We start from the raw sequence: 21,715 nt of genomic DNA on the forward strand, positions 1-21,715 counted from the left end.
GGCTTGTTTTTTTTTCTCTTCTCAATCCACGGAGCCGGACTCGGTAATCAATGATCCACCTGTGCACCCTATTCCATCCTACTTGTACGCAGAGTTATAGTACTTTTACACGGTGCGATAATTCGCCCGATCGCACAATTAACGATTTTGAATGAACGATGTTTTTTTATAACAATCAGCATTTAGACGGAACGATACATCGTACGGAAAATTAGCTATGCGATCGTTTAAGCCTATCTCACACATAGGTGAAATCGCTGAAATAATCTTTACACGGAACAATCTGCGAATTTTTTGCGAACGATCAACGATGATTTAAGAACATGTTGAAAGATCAAAATAAACGATTTTTTTGCTCCTCGTTTGATCGTTCGCTGCGTTTACACGTACAATTATCGTTCGAATTCGACCGTTATCGTGCAAAAACGAACGATCAATCGTCCCGTGTAAAAGGACCACGTTTAACAAATGGCCACTTTTTTTGATGACATTCAATTACACAGGAAAATCTTGGAGGGATCGGCCATGGTCCAGAAGATGGTGGGAGACTTATGCTATGTTTACACGAGGCGATTATTGGCCCGATCGTACGATTAACGATTTCGAAGAAACGATTTTTTTTTTATAACGATCAGCGTTTAGACGATACGATATATCATACGGAAAAATCGTTTTGCGATCATACGCCCGCAGCCCACCCCTCCACAGCCCCCTGCGCCACTCCAATCGCCCCCCCGCTCCGGCCAAAAACCTATGTTACCTGCTCTGCGCAGCAGGTCTTCAGACATCCCCAGCTCCCCTCTTCAGCACACTGATTGGCTGAAGAGATGAGCTGGGAATTTCAAACGGAGCCGTTTGAAATTCCCAGCTCATCTCTTCAGCCAATCAGTGCGCTGAAGAGGGGAGCCGGGGATGTCCGAAGACCTGCTGCGCGGAGCAGGTAACGTATGTTCTTGGCCGCGGCGGTGGGGGCGATAGGAGCGGCGGCAGGTGGGGGTGGTGGCGGATGGGGGTGGCGATCGGGGCGGCAGGGGTGGCGATTGAGCCGACGCTGGGGGCTGCGGATGAGCGGGGGGGTTGGGGGCTGCGGTCGGCGGGACTATTGCGCGACGACTGTTTACACGGAATGATCGGCGAATGACAATTTATGAACCTGTTAAAAGATCAAAATGAACGATTTTTCAATCGTTCGCCGCGTTTACACGTACGATTATCGTTCGAATCATTATTGCGAAAATTCGCCCGATAAACGCTCCGTGTAAACCCAGCATTAGGGTAGTATTACACGGGCCGATGGGGGCCCAATAATACCTGTAAACCTATTACACGGCCAAGTACGGTATTGGACAGCCACCCTTCCAGTTCTCTGTTACCATATTTACTTAAGGGTCTATTAACACATTAAATTTTGCGGACTAAAAAATATACTAAAGTGTCACTGTCTTTTTTTGGTATTGCAGAAATCAATAGTCCAGGCAATTTTAAGAAACTCTGTAATTGGGTTTATTAGGCAAATCTGCCATTATCTGCATTCAAAAAGACTTTCCCCAGGTCCCCCCCCCCTCCTCCTCTCTACGCCAGCAGAGAGTAGAGAACAAAGGATTACACAGTGGGAGCTGTGTGAAAGCCGGTATTTAGAGGTCAGAGAGGTAAGTGCTGACGTCAGAGGAGATGTAGCTGTAAATAAACTCTTTGTTGTCCTGTTTTGGTTGCTCAGCTTCAAACTGATTTTTCATGATAAAAAAGCATTTTTGGGCTAAAAAACCCAATTACAAAGTTTCTTAAAATCGCCTGGACTATTGATTTCTGCGAAAATATTTAAACAACAGGTACACTTTAAAGCCACAATTGTTCATTCCCAATCTGCAAAATTCTATCAGTAATTTTTGCTGATCTGCAAAAGTGAAAAAGTGAACTTAATAATAAATTGGTCCCCATCTGCAGTTTTCGGATCCCATTGAATTCTACTGGTGTTTCTGTGCAGCAATCTCAGTCTGCGTTAAGGCCTAGGCTTTTTTTTTTTTTTGGGGGGGGGGGGGGGGGGGGGGGAGGAGGCATCAAGGCCCTGTACACACCTACGGTTGTGTGAATGGGCATGCTTAAAACCTTTAAAGACTTTCATAAAAGTGGACGCTTAGAAAGAGAAATGTCAAGTTTCACATAATTCATTTAATATGCAAAGATACTTAAGGTTTCTCAGTAACTGCCCCATAGATATCGTAGATGGAGGTTTCATACACAGTATGCTCGTCTGCACAAAGGGCACCACTTATGGCTTAGCTCTAGAGTTCTCGTAGAAGGAATGCTTTATAAAGGAGTGCTCCACCTAATACAGAGGATATTCCTGATACCTCTCCTGTCCGTGGATACACATTCACCAATGTACAGGCTGCAGGTGTCAACCGCAAAACAGAAGGCAGAATACCAAACGCTGACCCCAAATTGCATAATTTAAACATTCAGATCCAAAAAGGTCGCCACAGCCGCCACGAAAAGCAAGAGAAATGAATTTATAGACAACTACAATCACAATCTTTTTTATGCAGTAAGTAAATGCATAGTAAGACAATTTTATCCTTTTTTCCCCCCTCTTTTTTTGTTTTAAATAAAGTTTTTGTAAAATCGTGGATGATTCCCATTAACCCGATCCAACCCCAATGCCCGTAAAAACGTAAAACATGGAGATGCAAATTAACCTCTCCGCGTCCGTCTCTCCTTCAAGGTAAATAAATTATGCGTAAATGAAATAAAACTCAATCTTACAGTAAGGACTCTACATATATATATATATAAAAATTCTCCAGGATATTTACATTTCTTAACAGAAAGCAGCTGCGGGTGCGGTAAGCTTGAACGCGGCCGGCCGTGTGGACGGAGAGGCGGCAGCCATTTATGCATCCTATAGATGTGGACCTAGTCTCTTGCCTGCTCTGCAAGGTTTGGTGCAGAGAGATGCAGAGCACGCCGGGCAGTGGAGTTACCGCAGCAATCATGTGACGTCAAGCAAGTTCCGTGTGGAAGTCCTATTAGTTAGTAAAAGGGCTTGTGCGTGGAACTTGTATAGTTGCCAAGGCAACCCGACCACCCAGTGCGGTGCTCTCTGCAGATTTGATTGGAGGACAACGCTGGAGGTCCATAAACATCCACCCTCTAACTATTTATTTGTTGCAAATTTAGTGCTAATTTCTGAATTTCTGTCTACAATCATCTCTCCCAATCTTTATGCACACGAGGGTTCGGCACAGCCAAAACGTTCATGTGTTCTTAGGGAACAGGAGGAATAAGCTGCTGCCGACAGCGTTGGTGATGGCCTCATTGGCCAACTTCTGACTAAACTCTATGGGCATATACGGCACGCTTCCATTAGAACTGGCTGCAGAGTGTTCAGTCTTCAATCTACAACTAAGCAGGGAATCTAATCATGACGTATATACGGTATATAGTTATTTTAAGTTGGCACCATGTAATAGTTAAAGGGAACTATCAGCAGGTTAGACAAATCTAACCTGCTGATATGCATCTATTGCACAGAAGATGCTGAGGATGATGGTATGTCTCTTATAGCATGTCTCTTACCTTCCTCCTCGGCGCCATTTCGGTGCAATTAATAGTTTGCTCCACGGTACGCTGCAACCATTAGGAGCATTGCCCACCCCCACAGCACTGATCCGTCCCGCTCCATTGATTATAATTAGAAAGGAGCAGGCCGGCCAGGGGTGGATCAGTGCTATGGGGGGGGCAGTGCTCCTAATGGTCTTACTGGAACGTGGAGCAAACTACTAATGGCACAGAGGAGGAGGGTAAGAGACATATCTTCCTCCTTGGCATCTCCTGTGCAATAGGGACATATCAGCACGTTAGATTCGGCTAACCTGCTGATAGTTCCCCTTTAAATGACTGATTATATAATTTTTTTTTTAAGCCATTATGTGACTATCCAGCTAGTATATTTATCTGAGGATTCCTGGAGTCATGTGTTTCTGCGCTATGAATGGGGTCACCAATATTACTGCCATGTTCCTTTAAAAGAAACTAGCCTAGAATTTTAAACGAATTTAGATTAGAACAATCATGGATGAGCATTTCCTTTACAACCCAGTGCACTTACACCTGCTGTGCTCGCCGTACATAACTAAGTGCTTCCTTGGTGGATTGGCCATTGATAAACGTCAATTAAAAATGGCTGCCATCCCTAGGGTGGGTATACACCGATGCGACTCAGCCAAACATACATCAATTCATATAGGGGAGGTGACTGTTTGCAACAGTCCATTCATTCTCCCACAGAGGGTGGATACCAGTGAGGCCCCAGACATCATGGTGCCTGTACTAATGGGTATGGTCAGCTGAAGACGCTCTCCTTAGGGAGATTTCAGGCTCTTTGTTGACTTATGTCAGAACAGACACGACAAACCTAAACTGGATCCCCATATACCCTCTGTTCTAGATAATATTGTAGCTAGCCATGTAGTTAGTATTTCCTGAGTGTGTGCAAAAAAAAAAAAAAAAAAAAAAAAAAAAAGTAAAAAAAAAACACATGCTGGCAAAATAACTAAAAAGCGGTTTGCTTGTGTGCACTACTGATCAAGATCCCAAACACTTCACCGATAAAAAGCCTTACGTTGTCACCTCTCCGGATGTTGTAAAGCTAATGCTATGCCACAATCGTAGAATCATGCAGAAAGCAAACAAAAACCTACTCTACGCTCTGCCGCTGGAATACAGAACTTATAGGGTTAATAGCAAGAGGATGAACATAAAAAGACAGTAAGATTTAATGTCCCCGACAAATATCCGAGTGTACAAAGGTTCTCGCCATGGTAAAACCCCCGATAAATGGCTCAAAAAAATTAAAAGGGACAAAAACACGTAATGTCACAAATACTTCAGGAATAAAAAATATGAATAAAACTTACGATAAATAAAACCCTGAAATGTTGCAAACTGCCTAGCGTCTGATCAGACTACAAACATGGAGGACATCAATGAGCTGCATATTTACAGATCCCTCAGACTCCTCTGGTGATCGGATGGTGAGATGTGCCCGTCCCGTAGCGCCACACCAAAAAAGAAAGAAACCGCTGTCCTTATTCGCGTTGTCCCTGGGCTACTTTAAGCATCCAAAGTACACGGGGAAAGTCGATAAGAAGGACGATTCTATCGAGTCGCTGGGAATTTTTCCATACTAAAAGTTAAATACAAAATTGTCCTATGCTATATCTTACAATGCGAGTGGACTGTAAACTAATGTAGTTTGAGCTGACGGTATTCTCCCCAGTTTCCAGAAAATAATTTAAATACTGAGGCGGGTCATTCAGAAAGAGTAATGAAGGCAATTGTATCAGATCTGCATAATCCCCTTTGAAATGTCTGGTTGCACAGAAAAGTTTTAGTTTTTTTTTCCCCCCATTCTCTTCATTGGTTCTCCCATCCTTCTGCCGTTTTCCGATGCAACCTTGCGGAGGTCCTAGTAAGTCGGAGAAGTCCACTGAAAAAGCAAACTAAACCCATCTTGGCTTATGTGTTCAGTGCAAGCCCTGACAGAAGGGGAAAAAAAAAAAAAAAAGCAGCCACTTTAGTCTAGAGGTCCTTGGAAAATGAGTCTGATGTATCCTTGTTCTCCTGAAAGCTGGTGTGCACAGAAGGGACAGGCAGCGTGGAAAGTGTGAGTACCGTGGGGAAGAGGAATCTGGGACCAGTAGGAAGTTGTTTTTTCTGAGCACACGTGTCCACAGGGGCTGAAGGCATGAGTGGGAGGGCCGGCATCCACGTAAAACCCGGCTTCACACCCTAGCCATAGAGGAACGTATGGGCCCACCGAGCGACACATTGGACATTCCCGGTCTTTCCCGTCCCGCTCTTCTTTATTTCCCCAGTTGTGGTAGCCATGCACGTGTCCACAGTTCAGATAGACCCAAGGTTGTTTCTCATCCACCACGTCCTTTCTTTTCATGCTGGGAAAGGCCAGTGTGTTAAAGCCGACGGGGCACTGAGGTCTGGCTGCGTTGATTTCTTGTCTCAGGGCTTCCAAGTGTTTCACGGTTGGAGTTCTGGAGAGCCCTTCGGCAGTACGCCATAACAAGGTGGCTCCGCACAGGTCGATGAGGGATCCGTCCTGAAGTTCGTTGCTTTCATTTTCCACCTGTAAAACGTTAGAGGATTATGGTTACTTTTAAAAATAAAAAAATTCAGGACACATTTGTTTTTGGGATAATGTATAGAGACACTGTCCTTACATGATAACCCATTTACCTTAATAGGGCCCTTAACATTATAAGGAGTCCCAAGAGCTGGCTATACTCAATAAGGACAATATCGGTAAGACTAGCCATCTATCCAAGGGGTATGGCGGCCTTCTGTATCTCCCCCAACAATGGTCCAGAGAAGGATTGGGCATGTTGGCTTTCTCATCTGGCAAATCAGTCTATTCTCTAGGAAATAAGCCGCCATCAGAGTCGGGCACCATACACAGCTCCAAACTCCAACCCAATCTTTGTTTTGGAGAGATGTATAGCGGTAGTTATTAGGGCCCTATTGCACCAAATAATTAGCGGCCTTAAGTGGGGGATTCTGGCTGATAATAGGTCATGTAAAAAAGGCAATGATCAACCAATATGCATAACAATAGCAGACTGGCGCTCTCTTCCACGGGACGATTATCGTTCGCATAATCGTTAACAATTAACGATCTCAAACGACCGCTATTGCGAAAGACCTGAAAACGTTCACACATTTCCATGGAACAATAATCGTTACTTATGATTGTTTTTTTCTTCGCTATTACGTTCGTATCTACTGCGAATGACGTCTTATTCCATGCGAACGATTTGCGAACGAGGAACGATAAAAATAGGTCTAGGTCCTATAAAGCGAATAACGATTTCTCGTTTGTTAGTTAATCGTTAACTGCATTTCAACCGAACGATTATCGTTTAGATTTGAACGATTTAACGATAATCTGAACGATAATAGTAAGGTGGAATAGGGCCCTAAGGCTCATCTGGGCTGCCTCTCTCACTGCTCCCCCGCCTCCCCCCCACTCACAGACAGTGAGCAGGTAACGAGGAGCAAGCGAACATTGACAGGTTGATGCTCGCTTGCTCATCAGTATCAGGCCGTGTAATAGGGCCCTCAGCACCCATATCTGTAACCTGCGATGGTCAAACTGCTTAGGTACCTGGTTATTCTGACTCAGCACTTTAGATATCAATGACTCACTAACATATAGGGGTTACACAGTGCTGGACTGATTTATTGCTCTATGTAAATTGCTAGGAGGAAGTAAACTAGATGTGGTGGGTAACGTCATCCTCATCCCCAGCACAATGAAAAGCTTAATATCAGAAATATTCACCCACACAATAACTCTGTATGTGACAAGTATAATAGCACCAACCAGGTAGGGGTACAGCTATAGTGGGGGTGCTGGTCATAGCCATATAGGACAACACCAGGATCATCAATGGCGCACATGTACAGATCTTGTATTATGGGTGTAACCTATAATATAACAGCTGAGGGTTATTCCCGGGATCGCAGGAAGCTCCAATGACCGGCTGAGATACCAAACCCACAAAACAATGTAACCACCAGCCCCAACAGGTTCCTATAACAATGCAGCAAATACGGATATCAGATACAGCAGCCAAATGGTTAACAGAAGCCACTTTAAATGCCAGGCAACTCAATCTGTCACAGAACAGCCCAGTTATATAAAGGAAAACATGTTAAGATGAATCATCATCATCCAGGATTCATAGAGGAACAGCATGTTCTCAGCCTGACAAGATGAAGCTCACTTGAAAAGGGCTATAAATATAATTATGGCGTGAGAAGCTACTAGACCCTATCTAACAATCCTAAAAAAAAGTGATTAAAGATCAGGCCCATGAGGGTGTGTATGGTGCCTAACAAGGACCCCGACCACCCGGCTGCACCTACCATCTTTCCTCTCTGTTGGGCCGAGCGGGTTTCTCTCAAGCTAAACACGTTGCCGCACACGGATATCTCTCTCCAGACCCCTGGCTTCGAGTCCTCGGTGAAACCGTGGCGTGGATGCATAACAAGGACTCCATTTGTTGTTAACCCATCCATCTGTCCATCCACAGTCTTCCACTTGGCAGCTTTCTCCTATTAAAAGGGGAGGAAAGCCAAGAGCAATCAAGCCTGATTCACTATAGAGGAAGCAAGTCCAGCATTAAAGGGGTACCGCGGGCGGGAGGGCTTTTTTCACTATGGCCGAGGAGGGGGTGGATGAAAGCAACGGAGTCCACTTACCTCCTGGGTTCCAGGGCTGGGTCCTGCATCGAGCCACTCCGGTCTCCAGTCCCCAGCTGCTTCCTGGTCTACAATGACGTTTCAAGCCAGCTCGGACATTCAGGGGGACCCCACCTCTGCAGCTGAATGGTTTGAAACGTTGTTGTAGACCAGGAAATGGACGAGGACCGGAGCATCGCGATGCAGGACCCAGTGCTACAACCAGAGAGGTAAGTGGACGCCGTTGCTTTCATCCACCCCTCCCCGACCATAGTGAAAAAAGCCCTCCCGCCCGTAGTACCCCTTTAAACACGGTTTTATCTTTACCCCAAGAAAAATATTCTTAGACGAGTCGAAGCCTGCGGCATATATCCTGGCGGTGAATGGAGGGTTTCTCTCACATATGATTCTGCATGCGAATCTGGAGATGGTGCTCTGTACGGACTGTGTATCGGTGTTACTCTGGCTTCCGGGAACAGTGTCGGTTACCACAAAATCAATAGGGCTTTCTGTCGACCTTCCGATCTAAAAATCCAGAACAGCAGAGACAGGAGTCAGATAAGGTGGCAGATGGGACAACAAGGATAATGGTAGGATTCCTGCAGAAGAATATATGGCGTTCCGTACAGCCGCCTCTCGGCCTTCTATACAGGTACATATACAGATATATATATAAGAAGAGGCTTACCTGAAACATATCAGTGTTGCTATCATGCGTGTACTCTACCACCACAGTTTGGGCCCGTGACAAAGTGTAAGATATGCTGTGCTGGTCCTTGTTACTTATTGCCTAGAAGAAATAGAGGACACCATCATATATCCAGATATTTCATGTACATTAACAGTTAAAAGGCTTCTCCTTACCAAGAGCAAAGAGGCCGTTTGCAGAGTTACTCAATTTTCTAAATACTTGGCAGTGACAAAATGGACAAGGCAGTGTGGCTTATTGGCCAGGTCACCTAGGGCATAATCCCCGACATCTCACCTCACCTGGGGCACATGCCCTGCCCGCCTCCCCCCTCTCCTCACCTGGGGCACATGCCCTGCCCGCCTCCCCCCTCTCCTCACCTGGGGCACATGCCCTGCCCGCCACCCCCCTCTCCTCACCTGGGGCACATGCCCTGCCCGCTCCCTCCTCCTAAACTGGGGCACAAGCCCTGCCAGGACACCCTCTTGCACCCAAGATACCCTATCACTCCCCCAGCTATGCCCACGATTCGTCTCCCTGTCAGTGTTTAGCAGAATGAGTATATGGTACAGTAACTATATATATCAGGCTGTACACACAATACTATCACTTTTCATTGTTTTATGTCAGAGGAGAACCAACATTGTTGATTGTTAACGCTGGACAGACATGATAACAATTACAATCCATACAATATAAGAGGACTCTAATCCCCCTATATAACACATTAGACGATTCTCCATTCAGAACGCTTTCTTATAAGGAACAGAGAATTGTGGAAAACAAACTCTAGTTCTATTCTTTTCGCTTAGAAGGTCTCAGCAGACAAGTATCTTGCAGCGTCCAGACCTCCCAGACGCTCGGCTATGACTGGTGCCTCCGGAGACAATAAAAGGGGCTGCACTGTTTGCATGGGATCGTGTGAAGGCGTGGGGTGAGGGGTGGTTTGATAGTTACCTTTGCTGCCTGCGGCGTACAGGCAATGTGAACAGTACTTGGCTTCACCCCATTTGCCTTCAGTCTTTTCAGCAAAGCGAACCTGCTTTTCCTCCGGCCCCTGTCCCCATTTGGTAGAGAGCCATTGTATCTACAGTAGTTTGAGAATAAGAAGCAAAATAAATAACATGTAACACAAAGGGCAAAATCTTACTGTGTAACCGGAGGTCTTCAATGTCACGAGGGGTGCTCCATGCCTCACAGTCCTCCTGTCATTTGTTTGGGATGCGAGGGTTCAGATCTCCTCTGATCAGTAGACTTAGCAGGAAGAAGAGCACAGCTAAGTGCTTCTCTCCTCGGCTTCCTGCAATCTCAGTCCTGCTGCATGAGATAATCTTCGTAGACTTATAATGGAACTCATCTCATGCAGCGAGATGGTGACTGCAAGGAGCAAGGGAGAGAAGTGCTCAACTGTGCTCTTCACCCAGCTGTATCTTACAGATTTGTGGAGGTTCTGAACATTCAGACCCCAACCAACATGCCAAAAGGTTTTTTAATTTTTTATAAAGACAAGGACACTTTGAAACGCTGCTGCGAGACAGAGACAATGTCCCTGCTGTTGTCTTGCAGTCTGACTGGGTCTGGATCTCCCCATTTCTGCCTTGTAACAGCTGCAATTAAAGAGATAGTTCAGAAAAAAAAAAATAACACAACAACTCTCAAATCAACTGGTGCCAGAAATTTGTAACTTACTTCTATTAAAAAATTCTCCAGTCTTCCAGTACTTATCAGCTGCTGTATGTCCTGCATGAAGTGGTGTATTCTTTCCAGTCTGGAGAGCAGGAGAGGTTTTCTATGGAGATTTGCTGCTGCTCTGGACAGTTCCTGACATGGACAGAGGTGGCAGCAGAGAGCACTGTGTCAGACTAGAGAGAATAGACCACTTCCTGCAGGACATACAGCAGCTGATAAATGCTGGAGGACTTGAGATTTTTTTTTTTTTATGCAAGTGAACTAAAAATCTCTGGCACTAGTTGATGTGAAACTATTTTTATATTTATTTGCTGAACTTCCCCTTGAACTAACAGCTAAAACCAAAGGACTAAGAGAGACTGTGACTGTGGTAAGATAGAGCACATCATACACAGATACTACTAAGAGACTCACCCCAGTACAATGAGCTCCCCATACTTTACAGGTGCTTTTGCAGGGTGGTTTTCTTGATCAGGAGAAAACATGAGCGTGGCCGTTACTTATACCCCAGACTTATCAAGAGATTTGGTGCACTCTTTTCATTATCTTGTCTGCAAGAAAAGAAAAACACGTAGATTAGGAGGACGGTACAGCAACGTAACAATAGACTTGTGTCCGCTCCAAAATGATACAACACACTGGGATGCCCCATGTACTGGAGACTTGAGACCTGTCTCACAACTGGGACTGCACAAAGCCATATCACCTCCCACAGCATTCTGTCCCATAGCTACATGACTAATATATATATATATATATATATATATATATATATATATATATATATATATATATATATATATATATATATATATATATATACACACACACACACACACACGACACTAGACAGGAGACCGCCGGTTATAAAGAAAAAAAAATATATTATATTTATATTATATTTAATATATCTATATCTACATGACACTGGACAGTAGAGACTCCCGGTTATTTATATCTGGACAAGGTTACACAAGGATGGGGGGGGGGGTTGTAGGATATTGTGACTGTAACTTTAAATAAATGCACAGAAGCAATATAATTCATAATATAATTCATCACATTTTACGTCAGTGAGAGAATTGCACATGAAGTTCTATCAGACGTTCGGCCCGGGTGACGGCTTCACTTTGTAACGCGACATGAATTATAAATGTGGCCAGAAAATTACATTGAGGACGGTGTCAGATCTTCAATTAATAAGAGAAAAGAAGTTGTAGAGAAGGTGAAGTCTTCTGCTATGTCCTCAGGACTGATCAGAGCAGAGTGCACGCTCAGGAGCAGACTGATCAGAGCAGAGTGCACGCTCAGGAGCAGACTGATCAGAGCAGAGTGCACGCTCAGGAGCAGACTGATCAGAGCAGAGTGCACGCTCAGGAGCAGACTGATCAGAGCAGAGTGCACGCTCAGGAGCAGACTGATCAGAGCAGAGTGCACGCTCAGGAGCAGACTGATCAGAGCAGAGTGCACGCTCAGGAGCAGACTGATCAGAGCAGAGTGCACGCTCAGGAGCAGACTGATCAGAGCAGAGTGCACGCTCAGGAGCAGACTGATCAGAGCAGAGTGCACGCTCAGGAGCAGACTGATCAGAGCAGAGTGCACGCTCAGGAGCAGACTGATCAGAGCAGAGTGCACGCTCAGGAGCAGACTGATCAGAGCAGAGTGCACGCTCAGGAGCAGACTGATCAGAGCAGAGTGCACGCTCAGGAGCAGACTGATCAGAGCAGAGTGCACGCTCAGGAGCAGACTGATCAGAGCAGAGTGCACGCTCAGGAGCAGACTGATCAGAGCAGAGTGCACGCTCAGGAGCAGACTGATCAGAGCAGAGTGCACGCTCAGGAGCAGACTGATCAGAGCAGAGTGCACGCTCAGGAGCAGACTGATCAGAGCAGAGTGCACGCTCAGGAGCAGACTGATCAGAGCAGAGTGCACGCTCAGGAGCAGACTGATCAGAGCAGAGTGCACGCTCAGGAGCAGACTGATCAGAGCAGAGTGCACGCTCAGGAGCAGACTGATCAGAGCAGAGTGCACGCTCAGGAGCAGACTGATCAGAGCAGAGTGCACGCTCAGGAGCAGACTGATCAGAGCAGAGTGCACGCTCAGGAGCAGACTGATCAGAGCAGAGTGCACGCTCAGGAGCAGACTGATCAGAGCAGAGTGCACGCTCAGGAGCAGACTGATCAGAGCAGAGTGCACGCTCAGGAGCAGACTGATCAGAGCAGAGTGCACGCTCAGGAGCAGACTGATCAGAGCAGAGTGCACGCTCAGGAGCAGACTGATCAGAGCAGAGTGCACGCTCAGGAGCAGACTGATCAGAGCAGAGTGCACGCTCAGGAGCAGACTGATCAGAGCAGAGTGCACGCTCAGGAGCAGACTGATCAGAGCAGAGTGCACGCTCAGGAGCAGACTGATCAGAGCAGAGTGCACGCTCAGGAGCAGACTGATCAGAGCAGAGTGCACGCTCAGGAGCAGACTGATCAGAGCAGAGTGCACGCTCAGGAGCAGACTGATCAGAGCAGAGTGCACGCTCAGGAGCAGACTGATCAGAGCAGAGTGCACGCTCAGGAGCAGACTGATCAGAGCAGAGTGCACGCTCAGGAGCAGACTGATCAGAGCAGAGTGCACGCTCAGGAGCAGACTGATCAGAGCTAAGGCCGAGTGCACGCTCAGGAGAAGACTGATCAGAGCTAAGGCTGAGTGCACACTCAGGAGCGGACTGATCAGAGCTGGCTAAGGCTGAGTGGAGATGGGGGCTGTTTTCCTGCGATTTACCTTTATTTTGGGACATACACATGCCAAATAAGGTCAAATCTGCAAAATGTTTTTTTTAGGCCATAGCCTAAAAAATGTCTGGGAATGAAAACAGACAAAGAAAAAAAAAAAAGACCAACATACCCCAAGAAAATAAAAATCTAAACATACATTCAAGACGGCAGAGAAAAAGAAAAAAAATCTGAGAGTTCATCAGGCAACAAGAGCAGAGGACCTTCCTATTGTCACCAATCACAGCAGTGAGAGAAATGAGAAGTGAGCTCTTATTGGCTGCTATAGGCGACAGGCCCAGGCTTGATACTGACCTCAGTCACTTATACACAGCTGTACTCCACCAGGCCCCGCCTATACCCCCACCAGGCTCCGCCTATACCCCCCACAGGCCCCGCCTATAGCCTGACAGTTTGGCTGTGCACCATTTTTCCTACCTTCTCTGGTGACCATTGGCATTAGGTGACCCTAAAAAGTATGAGGTTAATCAGAAGGACAGCGATGCATTACTCTGGGCTCATATAACCTTGCTGCTCTGTCAAACCAACTTCCAGAACATAGCAACAGTAACTAGGGGCGCGACACGGGAGACAGAAACTTAGTTGGTTGCAATAAATCAAAAGAAGTCGGTGGCACAAAGAGCCATGGCGGGGTAGGAGTTATCATCGGTATACACGTCTGTGAAGGATTGAGACCAGACTCTGCATTACAAGTGACACATTCGTGAAAATGAACGAAGAATGTGATGTACGCAACAATAAATTATATATATATATATATATATATATATATATATATATATATATATATATATATATATATATATATATATATATATATATATATATACACACACACACACATATATACACACACACACACACACACACACACCTGCGCCATTAATTCAGAACCAGAACAGAGAACCATTAGCTTCCCAACATCCCTGTGGAGAGAAGAACTGTCCATGAACCCCATCAGGCGGCCATAGCGGCCAGTGGCAGCACCATATGGTGACCAACACGGAGCACCCTCACAGGTTTGTCTCATAGTCGTCTCCTGTGGGATGGCACCAGACAGCTCAGGCCTTTGCTCCCCGACGCTACTTCCTGGTTGGCCTGCCTTGGATCACTTGTGTTAGGTACTGCCCTGGGTCACCCCATAAGAGCTGATGATTCGGAGATGATCTGGTCTTTTTATTGGGATGTCTGGGAGTGTAAACATAGTAAAGTAGTGACGGAGAACTTTTTATTATACATTCTGTGCAGCACAAACCCGGGGGCAATTTACATACAGGACGGGTGACGTGTCATTGAGCGGTCACACCCGTGTACAGGGTCATGTGACTGAAGGGTACGATTTCAGCCTTGGCGGCAGGGTGCGTCACCGCAGATGTATGTAGATGACAGGTGACCATGTGCACTACTAACACCTATACTTCTAGAAAATTCCCTTCACACATGCTATACTAGCATGCTATACCAGCTGTATATGTACAGGAGCAGGGACTTCCATCTAACGTTAGGTGTCCCTGTATTTAGAGGGCCCGCCCCTGGGTAGGCAGCAATTCATTTAAAGTGGCCTCATACACTGAGCGGTGGGGTATGGGCATATATATATGTTCATGTGTATCTGTATGCGTGTGTATATGTACACATTAAACGTATGAGGAAGAATGCAGTCTGCGTCTTCCCGACCTCGGCATGTGACTACGCTGTATATTCTGTATACTGCATCTGTATCAGACTCCTTTTATCTGAAGCTGACGGGTAAGTAGCTGAGGAGCCAGGTGTAAGGAGCCGCCATGAATAAGAAGATGCCAGATGGGCCGGATCCTGGGTCAGACAATGCTGTGATTAATCCTCCACCACAATGCACAGAGCAGCCTCTATATCCCGGCCAATAGCTGGCACAGAGCGAGGCGGCACTTGTTAGTTGGTCTTCCCTTCGGTTACGACGGGTACAACCTAAGGTAAGAGACGCTGCAGTCATTCCTCGAAGGTAAAACTCATCCTGCAGCGGCTGTCTGCCTGGCGCTCACAGGGGTGGCACTGTGTATGAAGGTCTGCCTGGTGCTCACAGAGGTGGCACTGTGTATGGAGGTCTGCCTGGTGCTCGCAGAGGTGGCACTGTGTATGGAGGTCTGCCTGGTGCTCGCAGAGGTGGCACTGTGTATGGAGGTCTGCCTGGTGCTCGCAGAGGTGGCACTGTGTATGGAGGTCTGCCTGGTGCTCGCAGAGGTGGCACTGTGTATGGAGGTCTGCCTGGTGCTCGCAGAGGTGGCACTGTGTAGGGGGGTCTGCCTGGCGCTCACAGGGGTGGCACTGTGTATGGAGGTCTGCCTGGTGCTCGCAGAGGTGGCACTGTGTATGGAGGTCTGCCTGGTGCTCGCAGAGGTGGCACTGTGTATGGAGGTCTGCCTGGTGCTCGCAGAGGTGGCACTGTGTAGGGGGGTCTGCCTGGCGCTCACAGGGGTGGCACTGTGTATAGGGGTCTGACGGAGCTGCTCCCAAGGGTGGCACTGTGTATGGAGGTCTGCCTGGTGCTCGCAGAGGTGGCACTGTGTATGGAGGTCTGCCTGGCGCTCGCAGAGGTGGCACTGTGTAGGGGGGTCTGCCTGGCGCTCACAGGGGTGGCACTGTGTATAGGGGTCTGACGGAGCTGCTCCCAAGGGTGGCACTGTGTATGGAGGTCTGCCTGGCGCTCAGAGGTGGCACTGTGCATGGGGGTCTGCCGGAGATGCTCACAGAGGTGGCACTGTGTATGGAGGTCTGCATGGTGCTCGCAGGGGTGACACTGTATACAGGGTCTGCCTGGCGCTCAGAGGTGGCACTGTGTATGGGGGTCTGCCTGGCACTCACAGAGGGGGCACTGTGTATGGGGGTCTGCCGGAGCCGCTCACAGAGGTGGCACTATACGGGGGTCTGCCTGGCACTCACAGAGGTGGCACGGTGTATGAAGGTCTGCCTGGCGCTCACAGGAGATGGAACTTTGTATGATGTATGCGATCAGCTGATCACTGGGCCCGATAACCGGCCTGCTCAGGCTCATACAGAGGAATGGAGTGGAGGAAGCGGTAGAAACTGGATGGAAATTTCTGGACAAACAGCAAAAAAACAATCTGACAGTAACCGATACCAAATTCCACAGAAAACCCAATTAGATATAGGAGGGGGTAACGTCCTCCACGCCGATATACACACTCCTGTGCTACTATAAAGCAACAAATTTAATTCATAACAAAGTAAGCACTTAGGAACTAAAACATAGCTTTTAATCAAGATAAGAATAAAAAAGAAAAGTATATATAGCTCAAATATATAGAATCACCAATCTGAATCAAAATCACCGCACTTAGGAAAATAACAGTGTGAATGAATAGACAACGGAACGTATTAAAAGGGAAACACACAAGAGGACAAGGTGCACTCTGTCCACTCCTAGATTGTGATACTTTCCCTACCTTTTGGGGTGACCCACCTCCTTAAAAGGGTGGCCCCAACCACGATGACGTTCCCTTCCCTCCTCTAAGTGCAGGACAAGACACAAACAAACACAAAATGTGAATCACACAAAATGGGGTACCACACCAAACCAATATACAAAAAAGAATCCAACGCGTTTCACCTGTACAAATAATAACAGGATCATCAGGGATATAGTGGTGTACAACAAACAATAACAACAAAAGAAAATGTAGTGCAATAGATATACAGCGCAAAACCACCTGCACCACCTCCGGTGGATTGCTGGATGATGCTGAGGAGTAACTCAGTGACACATGTGTGTCTCAGAATGCACATGGGATGATGCCAGTACTAGTAATCAGGACAATAGAAATCCTAAGTATTACAGCAAGTGAATACCACCAATACGACTCTTGGGAGTCAGTACCCAAATGCCAGGATATAGCAAAAAATGAATGTGACAGGCATGCTAAGATACAGTATACTGTTTGCAATTAGCCCAGTCAGGCAGCTGATAGCTGCATCCTACTATCACTGGATTATTAAATGCTCAATAGCACAAAAGCACAAAGTATACATGTGTCTGAAAACCAGCAATACTTATCAATAGCGTCCCGATGGTGGAACAGGCATCCTGTTGCAGATGTCCAGTGTACTCCTAAGGTGGTAGGTGCCAGGATGTAATGCCCCTAACCGATACCAAGAAAGATATCAAAATGTTAAATCTTTCAAATGAACTGGTACCAGAAAGTGCTAGAGATTTGTAATTAACTTTTATTAAAAAAATCTCCAGTTTTCCAATACTTATCAGCTGCTGTATGTCCTGCAGGAAGTGGTGTATTCTCTCCAGTCAGACACAGTGCTCTCTGCTGCCACCTTGGTCCATGTCAGGAACTGTCCAGAGCAGGAGAGGTTTTTTATGGGGATTTGCTGCTGCTCTGGACAGTTCATGACATGGCCAGAGGGAGCAGCAGAGAGCAACGTGGAATTATCATCTATACGGTGGATATAGGCTACTATATGGTTATAAGCCATCTATATGGATAGACCTGATAATCCAGACAGGATGGACGGGACGCCTGACGTGTTCACAACAATGAGGATTACAGCAGAAGATCGGAGATCTGTCCGCAGGGATTATATAATCCAAGATCATCAAGACGCCAGAAAGCAAAAACAGATTAGGAAGGAGGTGGTAGAGGACGGCGCTAGAATATAACCTCCATGTGCTGTGAGTGTGAATGGTGGCCATGATGAGATTATCCGGGGACCGCACATAGTCCTCACTATTACCCATCAGGAGGCGAACGCTCCAACCGCCATGGACTCCATTAACGCTCATTCACACAGGACACTCAGCTCAGGGATGCAGAACCTTCAGCCTTCCAGCTGTGAAAGACTACAAGTCCCATCATGCCGAGACAGCCAAAGCTGGCGAGGACTGAAGAACAATGGGAGCTATGAGCAGCTCTCTGGTACCGTCAGAATATCCCAGCATGCAATGTTTTCCTCCATCATCCTAGACTGGAGGGTCAGCTGTAAGGCAGAGGGCCCCATATAAGCGGAGCCCCCATATCTCTCCCCCGTGTATGGAGGCTGACCCCTGATGAAGCCGTCATCCTCCACATTACACTGTCGTGCTCCACATTACGCTGCCGCAGCTCGGAGCGGTGTGTGGGCTGTCTGGAACATTTAAGATGTTAATAAGATGGATATTTAAAGCAGCTGGCATCAAAAGAGATGAGCCCACACGTGCAGGAGTGGAGAGTCAGCTGTGTGCCCACATAACAGAGCCGAGTTACTGCAGCAGCGTCCCACCGCGAGCGGCCAGAGGCCACACAAATATACAACCATGCCTGCCCCCGCCATATACATGCTGTTACATCACACAGGCCATAAGGACTGGACGGCACCAGCCCTGACACACCTGGATCCCGCTGCCTGTCCAAGTTTTCCCTTTGACGCGATAAGAGGATCCGCCATCTATGGCAGTGAGAGGGAGCAGCCATCATGGGGACTGAATACACGATCACCAGTATAATCGCAAGGGGAGAAAAAATTATGGGCGGTTTACCAAAAAATTATTCTTTCAAATCACAACTGTGTCTGACTAGAAAGAATCGTCCAGGACATACAGCACTTGATAAGTACTGGAAGAAGTAGATTTTTTGTGAATTATCCCTTTAAATTGGTAACATACATTGTAATATCCCCAACAATCTATTGTGTATAGGGGTGAGCAGCCGCACATGCTGGATTTCCATGGCGGATCCTCATGCTCCGGAGGTGTCTGGCAGCAGCTTTCTTTCCTCTCCCCATCCATGTGATCCTCATGCTCCGGAGGTGTCTGGCAGCGGCTTTCTTTCCTCTCCCCATCCATGTGATCCTCATGCTCCGGAGGTGTCTGGCAGCGGCTTTCTTTCCTCTCCCCATCCATGTGATCCTCATGCTCCGGAGGTGTCTGACAGCGGCTTTCTTTCCTCTCCCCTTCCATGTGTACATGGGGGGGGGGGAATCAGGAGAGAGATGTCAGGCCGCCTCTCATAGAAGTGCTCCTCTAAGAAGCTGTTCTATAGCGTATACTATTGACAGTCCTTAGGGCCCTATTACAAGGGACGATTATCGTGCGAAAAATCGTTAAATCACTCGAATTTACATGATAATCGTTCTGTGTAATTGCAGGCAATGATCGAAAAATCGTTCGTAAGTCGTTGATCGTTTATTTAGATCTGAACCTAAAATTATCGTTAATCCTTCGCTGTAATTCCACATTCGTTCGCTCAAGTTCCGCGTTTTTTCACTAATCGTTCAGTGTAATTGCACATTGTTCATTGTTTTTCTGGGTTCACAAGGAATAAACGATCATAGTAACGATCGCAATAACCATCATAGTAACGATCGCAATAACCATCATAGTAACGATCGCAATAACCATCATAGTAACGATCGCAATAACCATCATAGTAACGATCGTAACTAACGATTATTGGTCTGTGTAATATGGGAAACGATTTCAGGTTAGCGATAAACAATCTAGTTTGTGATCGTTTATTGTTAGTCGTTAATCGTTAAAAATCGCTCAGTGTAATAGGACCCTTACTCTATAGCCTTGTTCACACTTACACGTCCGCTGTTCTGACCACATGACTGACATTAGCAGCACCGCACTACAATGGCGTCCTTAATGGTATATATACTCCCAGTACTATAACACAATGATAGTACACTCAGTAATGACTGCTGTGCGGTCTGGCATCCCCTCCCCCATATATATCTTATCAGAGATAAAGATGGATCATACAACCTCTCCAGGTATACAGATACAACCCACAGCTTCCTGGTGCGGTGAGGACGGCGTCTGGGATTCCTCCCGTACACGCTATGGCGACGGACATCACCGACAGGAAGGTAAACATATACAGAGAGCAGACGGTTGCTCGAGTTTAGCTCCATAGTGTGTCAGGTGATATAATGAGGGGGGCCATCTGTCCCAGCACCCCGACCCTCATTACATACCTTAGATCTGGGATGGGGAACCTTCGGCTGTCCAGGTATGATGTGAATTGTAGTTTTGCAACCGTTGGAGGGCCGAAGGTTCCCCCATCCCTGCCTTAGATGATAGGCTGCTCTATAGACACATCTCCCGGAAAAGCTGGGTGACAACCTATAAGATGGCCGTCACCCAACTATCCCAGAGATAACTATACTTCTTTACTAGCTATGTACTAGATAGATAGATACTGTACAGCTGTCTCCCCCAACTTGTGGCCCCCCAGCTGTTCCTCTCCAGCTCTGACTCTAATGCTTCCAGCGCCATCAGCTTAGATACATAGATACTTAGATATATATATTATATGAAAAAGGGGGGAAATTGGCCGCACATCTATGACTCTGTTCACACTGCAGGTTAGATAGATAGATACACACACACACACACACACACACACACACACACACACACTATAAACACAGGTTACCTCACTCGCCATGACGCGACTTTGGGAATACAATAAAAGAAAACTCTAATTTGCGGAGTCCCTCACAACAATTCACACTTGGATACTGGCGGCAGCTGGTGCGGCTGGTCCTGATCTATTCTACAGCCTCCCCTCTATTCCATAACAATGGGGACCCCCAATAAAAGGATCATTTACATGGCTTAAAAAGGGGGCAGCCAAGCTGAAACAGACGACACCATGATACATGTGACGGACGATCAGGTACAGGTTACACGGACGCTCCGGTTATAATCCTCAGTGGTGACCGGCGGCGCACACATCCACTCACCTCCGCGGCTCCCGGTAATGAATCCGCTCTGAAGAGCAGCGAGCAATACAATCCAGGACAGAGAGTGGCAGCCTCCTCCTGCTGCTGCCCCGCTGGCAGGCACAATACACTGCCTGCCTGCCTTCTTTCACTTAAGTGGTTGGGGAGGCTGCTGACTCAGCGCTGGGTAGGAAGGTGCGATGCAAAACAGGTAAACACCATCCTGCAACCAATGGGAGAGCCGACCGGCTGAGTCACCGCTCCGGAGCTTCCACACATTCAGCTGTGGCTTCAAAAGGAAGAAAAGGAAGTGAAAGGGATGCACGAGTGTGCCAGCAGCTCCTCACACACACACACACACACCTCCTACACAGCACAGAGAACACCAGCCTATGGCTGACATGTGAGACGCCGCACACTCACCGGGTGCACAAGGTTGTCAGAGCCGCCGTCGCCACCGGATTCATTTCATGTCTAAATCAGATTAAGCAGAGACGAGAGGCTGCGGCTTGTGTTTCCTCACCGCTCCGGTGTCTTGTAGTGTTTCCCTCCCAACCCAGAGACTGCAAAACTACAACTCCTATCA

At 47.0% G+C, this 21,715-nt stretch overlaps 2 protein-coding genes across 5 annotated transcripts in view; one reads left to right on the forward strand and one right to left on the reverse strand.

Annotated features, from left to right (window-relative positions):
* Positions 1-2,149: 2,149 nt before the first annotated feature.
* Positions 2,150-21,715, reverse strand: part of PELI1 (pellino E3 ubiquitin protein ligase 1) — a 34,658-nt gene continuing 15,092 nt past the window's right edge. For 3 of the 4 annotated variants that reach the window (XM_069954725.1, XM_069954728.1, XM_069954727.1), the window contains exons 2-7: positions 11,048-11,184; positions 9,902-10,031; positions 8,945-9,046; positions 8,584-8,781; positions 7,942-8,130; positions 2,150-6,142 (exon numbers count right to left, since the gene is read on the reverse strand). In XM_069954725.1, the coding sequence (XP_069810826.1) occupies positions 5,576-6,142; positions 7,942-8,130; positions 8,584-8,781; positions 8,945-9,046; positions 9,902-10,031; positions 11,048-11,118 (1,257 nt within the window). In that variant the 5' untranslated portion in view covers positions 11,119-11,184 and the 3' untranslated portion in view covers positions 2,150-5,575. Of the gene's footprint in view, positions 6,143-7,941; positions 8,131-8,583; positions 8,782-8,944; positions 9,047-9,901; positions 10,032-11,047; positions 11,185-21,150; positions 21,321-21,715 lie in introns of those variants that run through there. The other variant, XM_069954726.1, reaches the window with a different exon arrangement.
* On the forward strand, positions 11,722-13,285 carry LOC138774503 (plectin-like). The gene is made up of 2 exons (XM_069955425.1): positions 11,722-11,765; positions 11,884-13,285. Exons 1-2 carry the CDS (start codon positions 11,722-11,724, stop codon positions 13,283-13,285), a joined length of 1,446 nt encoding a protein of 481 aa, XP_069811526.1.

Source organism: Dendropsophus ebraccatus, chromosome 15, assembly GCF_027789765.1.
Source record: "Dendropsophus ebraccatus isolate aDenEbr1 chromosome 15, aDenEbr1.pat, whole genome shotgun sequence".
In the NCBI taxonomy this organism is placed as follows: Eukaryota; Metazoa; Chordata; class Amphibia; order Anura; family Hylidae; genus Dendropsophus; species Dendropsophus ebraccatus.